Source organism: Lipotes vexillifer, unplaced genomic scaffold (genome assembly GCF_000442215.2).
Source record: "Lipotes vexillifer unplaced genomic scaffold, Lipotes_vexillifer_v1.1 scaffold469, whole genome shotgun sequence".
NCBI classification, from domain to species: domain Eukaryota; kingdom Metazoa; phylum Chordata; class Mammalia; order Artiodactyla; family Lipotidae; genus Lipotes; species Lipotes vexillifer.
Window position 1 is genome coordinate 4,040,763 of NW_006788006.1, and position 8,913 is coordinate 4,049,675.

At 53.5% G+C, this 8,913-nt stretch overlaps 1 protein-coding gene and 1 non-coding gene across 2 annotated transcripts in view; one reads left to right on the forward strand and one right to left on the reverse strand.

Annotated features, from left to right (window-relative positions):
• GATAD2A (GATA zinc finger domain containing 2A) overlaps window positions 1-8,913 on the forward strand; it is a 102,415-nt gene that overhangs the window by 81,680 nt on the left and 11,822 nt on the right. The window contains exons 4-5 of the mRNA XM_007461091.1: window positions 6,862-6,994; window positions 7,097-7,228. Of these exons, the coding sequence (XP_007461153.1) occupies window positions 6,862-6,994; window positions 7,097-7,228 (265 nt within the window). The remainder of the gene's footprint in view (window positions 1-6,861; window positions 6,995-7,096; window positions 7,229-8,913) is intronic.
• On the reverse strand, window positions 8,811-8,883 carry TRNAG-CCC (transfer RNA glycine (anticodon CCC)). Its single transcript has one exon. It is a non-coding gene; the product is annotated as a tRNA-Gly (tRNA).

Below are 8,913 nucleotides of genomic sequence, written 5' to 3' on the forward strand. Positions count from 1 at the left end.
TCAGCAGGTATGGTTACTTGGGTAAACCTTTTCTTTCCCACCTTCTCTCTCCCAGGGTACTGTAGCTTCTAGAGCAGGTGGCCTTGTTGAGTCTGAGGGAGGCCATGGCCTTATAGTGGCGTAGGCCAGCTCGCTGGGGGCAGAGCTGGGCTGCCGGCCCCATTAGTTTAGTGGTTTAAAGTAACTCTATTGGTGTAGCATCATCTGTCAGGTCTGCTGGTTCCAGCTCGTGCAGCTTCTTGGGTTCTCATCTTTGTAGTCCCACGTCAGCTGGATTGGGTGTCCCCAGTGGCTTGGTTACTCATGTGGGATGGCTGGGCCCATCTCTGTGTCTGTGACCCTCTTTGCAAGCAGCTAGTTTGGCATCCTACTCTGGGGTGGTCTCTCAGAGCACATGTTCCAAGGGCACAAGCACAAGCTTTTTTTTTAATTATTATTTTTTAATTAATTAGTTTTTATTTCTTTATTTTTGGCTGCGTTGGGTCTTTGTTGCTGCATGTGGGCTTTCTCTAGCTGCGGTCAGCAGGGGCTACTCTTCGTTGTGGTGAGCATGCTTCTCATTGCAGTGGCTTCTCTTGTTGCGGAGCACAGGCCCTAGGTGTGCAGGCTCAGCAGTTGTGGCTCGCGGGCTCTAGAGCGCAAGCTCAGTAGTTGTGGCGCACGGGCTTAGTTGCTCCGCGGCATGCAGGACCTTCCCGGACCAGGGCTTGAACCTGTCCCCCCTGCACTGGCAGGTGGATTCTTAACCACTGTGCCACCAGGGAAGTCCCAAGCACAAGCTTTTGAGGCTGTGACCTTGCTTCAAAAGCTTGCATCGTTGCTTCCTCTATGTTCCTCACTCCTGGCCTCAGAGAGTGAGCCACAAAACTAACCCAGATCCCGGGGATAGGACCGGACACGAGGACGTGAGCATGGGGAGGCATGGATCACTTGGAATGAGCTACCTCCACGGTGCTCTTCAGGACTGAATGGATGGCCTCGTAAGGGTGTATGTAGTGCGGTGGTTCTCTGTACAGGGTTTTGTCAACCAGGTGTACTAGGACTCCTCCTTAACATCCACCGGAGTCCTGGACTCATAGGTTAGGAGTTGGACTTCCAGGGCCTAGTGCTTGACAAGACATAATGACACAGAATTCAGAAATCCTTTTTTTTTTTTTTTTTTGGCACGCGGGCCTCTCACTGCCGTGGCCTCTCCTGCCGCGGAGCACAGGCTCTGGATGCGCAGGCTCAGCGGCCATGGCTCACGGGCCCAGCCGCTCTGTGGCATGTGGGATCCTCCCGGACCAGGGCACGAACCCGCGTCCCCCGCATTGGCAGGCGGACTCCCAACCACTAGCGCCACCAGGGAAGCCCCAGAAATCCTTTTAAGTGAGTTTGCACATCCTTTACCAGTGCAGCATCTGTGTGCGTGTGGAAAGAGCTGCTCACATGTGCAAGGTGATCGGTCAGTCTACAGGCATTGCAGATTCCTCGTGAGCTCATAGGCCCCATCCTGGAACCAGGTGCAGGGAAGAGGAGGAGGTAGGTGCACACCAGCTGTGTCATCTGAGCACCCACAGAGCAGGCCCAGTCTCTGTCTTCACTGGGTTTGAGAATATTCACGTGTTACCCAGTTGACTGCTGTGTGCCGAGTTGACCTTCACAACAAACAGCCCCTTACTGCCTCAGGAGAGGTTGGGGCCTGAACTGCCCTGATGGCCTCCTACGGCGTCTGAGCCTCCTTGGCACTGAGGTCTCACCTCACGCAGCAAACCCCACCCAGTGGGGCAGGAGTTACTGTCCCCATCCTTGTAGGGGGCACAGAGAGGGAAGTGTCCTACCCTGGGCTTCTCACTTGCAAGAGGCAGAACCAAGTGAGAGGTTTTGTAAGGGTGTGACTCTCTCCCTCCCCTCAGTGTGTGTAGGCTTGGTGCACAGTGCCTGCTCTGGGAGGAAGCCCTGTGGCCTGTCCACCACCCAGCATAGCACTAGGAGGAGGGTCCTGTCCCTCTGGCTCTGAGGAGGTGGGGAGCCCTTTGCTTGTCAGGCCACCTTAGGAGCATCCTGGCCCTCACCGGGAGCTGTAGGGCCCCAGCATTGTGGAGATGGCTCCAGGTGGGACCATGGCTCCCTGGCTGCTATGCTTGTGGTGACCTCTGGCCCCAGCCCTGGGTGGGGGAACCCGCCTGTCAAATGCGCAATGACAGCATCACCCTGGGAGGCTGTGGGAGGGTGAACTGAGCCAGTGCAGGGCTGCCATAATGGCACCTTGTAGGAGGGCGAGGCACTTTCTTGGATAGTTTGCTGAGGTGAGGGTGAGTGAGCTGGTCTCTGTCAGGGGTGTGCCTCTGCTCGGGCTTGTGCTGCCTTTGAGTGGAAGCTCCCAGAGTTTTGCCCTAAGCTCCCTGTCTCCAAGATGGACAGTTAGGGGCAGGGCGAAGAAGGCTGCCCCAGACATGCATGCTGTTGCGGGGGCGGGTCCCGTGAGCACAGTGGGGCAGTGCTGACCACTGTCCCAGGGCGGGGCTTGGCCAGCTGGGGCCTTTTCTGAGGGCGGAGATGGTTTGAAGCGCATCTTGAAGTGTGAGTTGGGCCTCACAAGGGAGATGAGAAGTATGACGGAGGAACATTCCTTGGAGGGGATGGTGGTGAAGGTGGGAGGAGCTCACGACAGGACGTTAATGTGAGCAGCAACTTGGAGTTCAGGGGCTGAGGGCTGGAGAGGCTGTGGGCCTGGGAGGGGCGAATGGGCTCTAGAGGGAGGAATGCCCTGGGGAAGGGTCTGGTGGGGCCAAGACTAATGTTTGCTGAAACTGGCGCTGGGTCTGGCAAAGCCTCCCCCCCACACCTGCCATACCCAGCAAACAGCAACCACCTGCCCCTCCCTGCCCAGCCAGGCCCAAAAGATGAGGGGAAGAGGGAGGGTTCTATCAGGGAGTAGTTGGCCACCAGCCCTGCTTGTCTCCCCCTGGGTTAGCCCTGAGGAGCAGTTTGTTGTCCCCAGGCCTCATTTGGCCCACCCTCATCCCCGGCTTCCCTAGTGTGTGTGCAGGCATCTTAGGGATCTTATAACAGTGCAGGCTTTGATCAAGCAGGTCTGGGGTAGTAATGTGTCTTGGTGAAGCTGCTCTGCTGCTCAGTGGGCTGAGGCAGGTGGTGGTCCACTCCCACCTGCCCCTCCCCCTCCTGGTTTTGCGTCTGCCCCTCCTGGTCGACCCTAAGGATGGAACTGCTTTTATCCAGGGGTTTCTCCCCACTACCTGACACAGCACCTGCTTCTTAGGTTGGCTTTCAGCAAATTGGAGTGAGTGAGTAAATGAATGAGTGTGGATCAAGTGTGCCTTCCCCAGACATCAGGCAGGCCCATATTGAGAACAGCAAAGGTCAGAGCTGCATTCCCTTGATGAGACTGCTTCCCCTGGCACAGGCCAGTGAGACACTAAATATTAACCTCACACTGACCACTAATTGGTTAGCAGCTGGGATGGTAGTCTGGTGCTGTGAATGGAGGGATCTTGTCATGAGTTAAGTTTATAATCCCTGCCTTTCCTTTAGGAAACTTGGTGAAAGTTCTGGGCAGGTAACAGAACTCTTGTTTGTTTAGCCATGGCCGTTGTTACAGGGGAGGAGGTAGTGAGACCATTTTTGCTAACAGCCTGGCCTGCTTCCAGGGATTTTTGTCGGTCATGTAAAATCTCTTATCATAATTTTTTTTAATTTGGCTGAGCCAGGTCTCAGTTGCAGCATGTGGGATCTTTAGTTGCAGCATGTGGGATCTAGTTCCCTAACCAGGGATTGAACCTGGCCCCCCTGCATTGGTAGCGTGGAGTCGTAGCCACTGGACCACCAGGGAAGTCCCCTGATCATAATATTTTATATAAGGGTTCCCAAGATGGGCAGGATAGGCTTAATGAATTTGCCCTGAAATCATATAGCTTCTAAATAAACTTGGTGCCCAGGCAGCTGCCCTGGATTGAGGCAGTACACCTGGCCGCTACAACTGTTCCCCTGGCATGTTGGGCTAGATTTCCTCTGCTTTGTTCTCCTGGCCTAAATGGTTTTATAATTTAAAATACGTTTTAAAAAAAGAATGCCCACAATAATTTTGAGCCTTTGTCAAATGCGTGTTCTTTTCCCTGAATTAAAAGAACCCTCTGGGAAAGTAATGAGAGACTTGAAGCACCTTTGCTTTAAAATTGAACTTAGGAAAGTTTTTCATCTTGGAAACTAGTGGGGCTGGTGACCCTTCTGTGTTTGGAAGAGGTGACTCAGGTCCCTGTAACAATCGAACGGGCCGGCACCACACAGGAAATGCCTGCAGCCCGGCAGCCCCAGGGTGAGCTGGCGCCTCCATTTCCTGACAGCACCTGAACCCTACCTCACTTCTCAAAATGAAGGCTGCGTGTCACAAACTGGTTAGAACTGGCTGTTGCCATGGTTTTCACGTTGGAAGGCACAGTTAAAGGGTCACATGACCAAAGAGGGAAATGCCTTTGTCACATGACTTTTTGGTGGCCTGATTAGCATACAGGAAGTTCACTCCCTGCTGGCTGCTGGGATGCTGAGTGATCATTGATGGGAGGTGATGTCATCTCTTGGACGAGTTATTGATTAGTCTCAGTCCAAGATGGGACCTGGGAGTGCTGTGGTCAGAGTGGCCATCTCAGGGAGCTTCAGCTTCAACATGGTCCCAGTCCCTAACCCTACCCTCTTCCCTCAGGCAAATTTGAGCTTTATTAGACATCTCACCTTTGGAAGGCATGCACATCCTCATTGAGATGATAAAAAGTGATAAATCCCTGCAAGTTACCGTTGTCTCAGAGCGCTCTTGCTCAGGAAGCGCCTGTAGTTTGTAACTCCAGACGTGGTTCTGCCTGGGCTGCTCCTCTGCCCGTGTGTAGCCAGCTGCCTGGGAACCCACCTGGGCTGGGACCAGCGGCTGCACTCCTGTGCTGGAGCCTCGTGTCTGCTTAGTGCCTGTGTGCGTGTCCACAGAAGACGGAATTGGAGCTCCGAGGTCTTTTTTTTAAATTATTTATTTTTGGCTGCATCGGGTCTTCGTTGCTGTGCGCGGGCTTTCTCTGGTTGCGGCGAGCGGGGGCTATGTTGTGACACATGGGCTTAGTTGCTCCGCGGCACGTGGGATCTTCCCGCACCGGGGCTCAAACCCGTGTCCCCTGTATTGGCAGGCTGATTCTTAACCACTGCGCCACCAGGGAAGTCCCACGAGGTCATCTTTAAAGTTGATCTTGGGCAGAGTTGGCAGTCAGCAGGGAGACATGGAGACTTGAAAGTGTGGTGGTTCCCGAATTGCATTGGTTTTTAGTTTGATGAGGCCCTAGTGAGACGTCCCAGGTTACTTTATAGACAGCCAGCCAATTTCTGGACTTGAGAACGTGGGCTGCTAACCACAGTGAGGGGATTCTATACCTTGAAATGGAAGCCTTTTTTTGTTCACTCTTCTCGGCTCTTGTCTGGAAGACCATCCAGCAGCTGTGCTGCTTAAATCAGATCAGGGCTGGGATTGTTGAGGTGCAGCAGCCATGCCGCTCTAGGAGGTGGGATTAGGAGGGGCCTGGGGAAGCACACCGGGTTGAGGGGCTACGGGAGTTAGGGAATGCAGTATCTGGTCCTCTGTGCCCATCCTTCCCTGAAGACACAGCTCACTCTGGGAATCGAAAGGGCAGTTGAGTGGGCTGTTAAAACACTAGTCCTCCATCTATAACTCTGTCCCCGCTCAGCCGGAAGGAATGGGACAACTTTGAGGTGTTACTCCCAGTTAACTTCATCGAGTTTGTTCTTTGGGCCACAGTGCCACCTAGTGGACACATTCAGTCCTTGGCTGGTTTTCCTGCTGATAGAAGGATTTGATTCCTTCGAGAGACACAAATGCCGAGGCCGTATCTCAAGGGAAAGTTTACGTTGTGCCCTCAGTAAACAGAGCTGCTTGGTTCGGGACTAAGCACCGTCTCTGGGACCTGTTGGTCCTTATGTGTGGGGTCAGCAATGCCAGAGCAGAAGTCCAGCATCACTAGATGTGCATATATGTCCTAGGGGACTTGGGCGGTAGGGTTGGCGTAAGAGGGCAGAGGGTAATGGGCAGAGGTGGCTGGGAACTAGTTTGTGAGCGGATCAGGTGGGTGGAAAGTACCCAGATCTGTGAGAGAAAATGTGTTCCATGTTCCAGTCGGTTTCAAAACATGCAGCCACTTCTGCCACATTGCCACTGGCAGGGTGAAGAGGCCACATGTAGCCCAGGAAGGACTGCCTAGCAGGCAGCCTTGGCCACCTTGTGAGGTGGTGGCACCCCATGCTGGGGAGCTAGAATGTAGGCCGGCAACATGTGCATCAGCCCCTCTGTCTCCTGGGACGGGCGTGAGGGCTGTTAGCGAGTCTGGGTTTAGCAAAGAAAGGCTGATTTGTGTGGGAGCTGGATGCCCCATCAGGTGGCTTCCAACACGGGCAGGTAGGAGCCCTAGCAAGAGGCCCAAGATTCAGGACCCAGTGTTTTTATTCAGTACTGAGCTACATGGTAGAGATAGGAGCTGTGGTGTTTTTCAGAATGACTGTGTCACCTTCAGAGGACGTAGGCGTCCTCAGCCTGGGGGACACAGAAGTGGTTACCAAGAACAGTCCCGGCTTTTGAAGGGCTCAGCCGCAAACTGGCAGATTTGAGTGCCCCGTGGTGAGTGCGGTGAGAGAAGGCAGCCTGGGTGGGCAGGTGGTGGGGAGGTCTGGTGAGGCAGCCCTGCTTGCTGCCACCTTGCTGTGTCTGCGACTGAATCCAGGCAGCTGCAGGGTGTGGGGGTGGGGCTCTAGGGGATGCCGTCCAGCACAGTTGGGACGCTCTGGTAGTAACCTGCGACTGTTCCTGTTCCGCAGTGACATGAAGTCCGAGAGGAGAGCCCCTTCGCCCGACGTGATCGTACTCTCTGACAACGAGCAGCCTGCAAGCCCGAGGGTGAATGGGCTGACCGAGGATGCCTTGAAGGAGACCAGCACTGAGGCCCTCATGGTGAGCCTTGTCCCCATGCTGGGGAACCATCTCGCAGTGGAACAGCCTGTGTTCGCCGGCCCCCAGCTCTCCCCCTCAACCCTTGTTCTCTTGCCCTTGTAGAAAAGCAGTCCTGAAGAACGAGAAAGGATGATTAAGCAACTAAAAGAAGAGTTAAGATTAGAAGAAGCAAAACTCGTTTTATTGAAAAAGTTGCGGCAGAGTCAAATACAAAAGGAAACTACCACCCAGAAGGTATGTGCACGTCTGTTCCCTCCTCAGTGGTCAGTGAGAGCCGTTTAGAACCAGGGACAGAAAGCCATGGTCATTTCCTTGGCCCACTGCTGCCCCAGGAGCCGGGCGTAGGGACCAGGTCTGAATTGGAAATTTGCAGACTCAAGTTCATGTTTTGGATTTAGCTTAGAGGATATCAGAGTACGTTTTGGTCTAGTATATTCTGGATCTGAGTATGTAAACCTCATTCCCTGTAGACTCCATCAAGGAAATGGAGAGCAGGCATCTTTGATGGTGCTGGAAGCACAGCTCTGTCTCAGACCCCTTTTCAGAAAGGCCTTCGGCCCTGTGGGTGAATGTTCTGGCCAGCAGGGGCCGCTGTGGTTTTGTGGACAGATTGCTGAATGCCACAGGGTGCACCGTAGCCCCGGCCCCAGAGCTTCTACTCCTGTTAACCTCCCCTGATGCCTCAGACTCCTTGTGCTGCTTCTTAATGCACCTTACCATGTAAGGCAAGGTCAAGTTTGTTTTGTCCTTTTTTGGTGTCCCATTCTGGGAAGGTTCCTGGTCGGTGACAAAACTACCCTTCCTTATATTCTAACCACTCTCTGAGTGAACCAGAAAGTAAATGCACTTCAGGCAGTACAGTGTGTAGAACATGTGTCCCCTTAAGGGAGCAGGACAGGGGGACGCTCACTGGTCTGACTTGGGGATTTGCTTGAGCCCCCACCCCCACCTGGTAAACAAGTGGACCAAGCCTGCCCTCTGTTAATATCCCGATGGACAGAGCCTGCTCATTACTTGTTTCCTTGTTGATTGCTTAAGAATTGATGATGTGAACCAAGTCTGTCAGTGTCCCTTCTCTGGTGGAATATGTGACTTTAAGAAGTGCCTGGGGACTTCCCCAGTGGTCCAGGGGTGAAGAATCATCCTTGCAATGCAGGGGACGTGGGTTTGATCCCTGGTCAGGGAACTAAGACCCCACATGCAGCGGGACAACTAGGCCCGTGCACCACAACTACTGAGCTCGCGTGCCTCAACCCTGCTTGCTGTGAACCGCAGAGCCCACGTGCTCTGGACCCCACGTGCCACAACTAGAGAAGAGAAAACCTACATGCCACAACTAGAGAGAAGCCCCCGGGCCGCAATGAAAGATCCCGCATGCCTCAACGAAGATCCTGCGTGCCGCAGCTAAGACCCAATGCAGCCAAAAATAAATAAATAAATCTTTTTTGAAAAAAAAGAATTAAAAAAGTGCCTGGACCCAACATTTTCTCACCAGGGTTGGGAATAACCTGTCTAAGCCCGGGGTCCTTCACCTCAGCCTCCACCACCAGCCTTTTTTGTCCCCTGCAGGGCGGAGATGGCACCTGAACCACAGTGATGCCAAGCACCCCCAGGGTGGGGGGGTAAAGGGTGCTGGAAAATCTGTCCTTTGTTTGTTTATTTATTTATTTTTATGTATGTATGTATGTATGTATGTATGTATCTACCTACATACCTACCTACCTATCTATCTATCTGGCTGTGCTGGGTCTTAGTTGCGGCACGTGGGATCTTCGTTGTGGCATGTGGGCTCTTAGGTGCGGCATGCAGGATCTTGTTCCCTGACCAGGGATCGAACCTGGGCCCCCTGCATCGGGAGCCTGGAGTCTTAACCACTGGACCACCAGGGAAATCCCCTTTATCTGTTTCAAACATGTCAA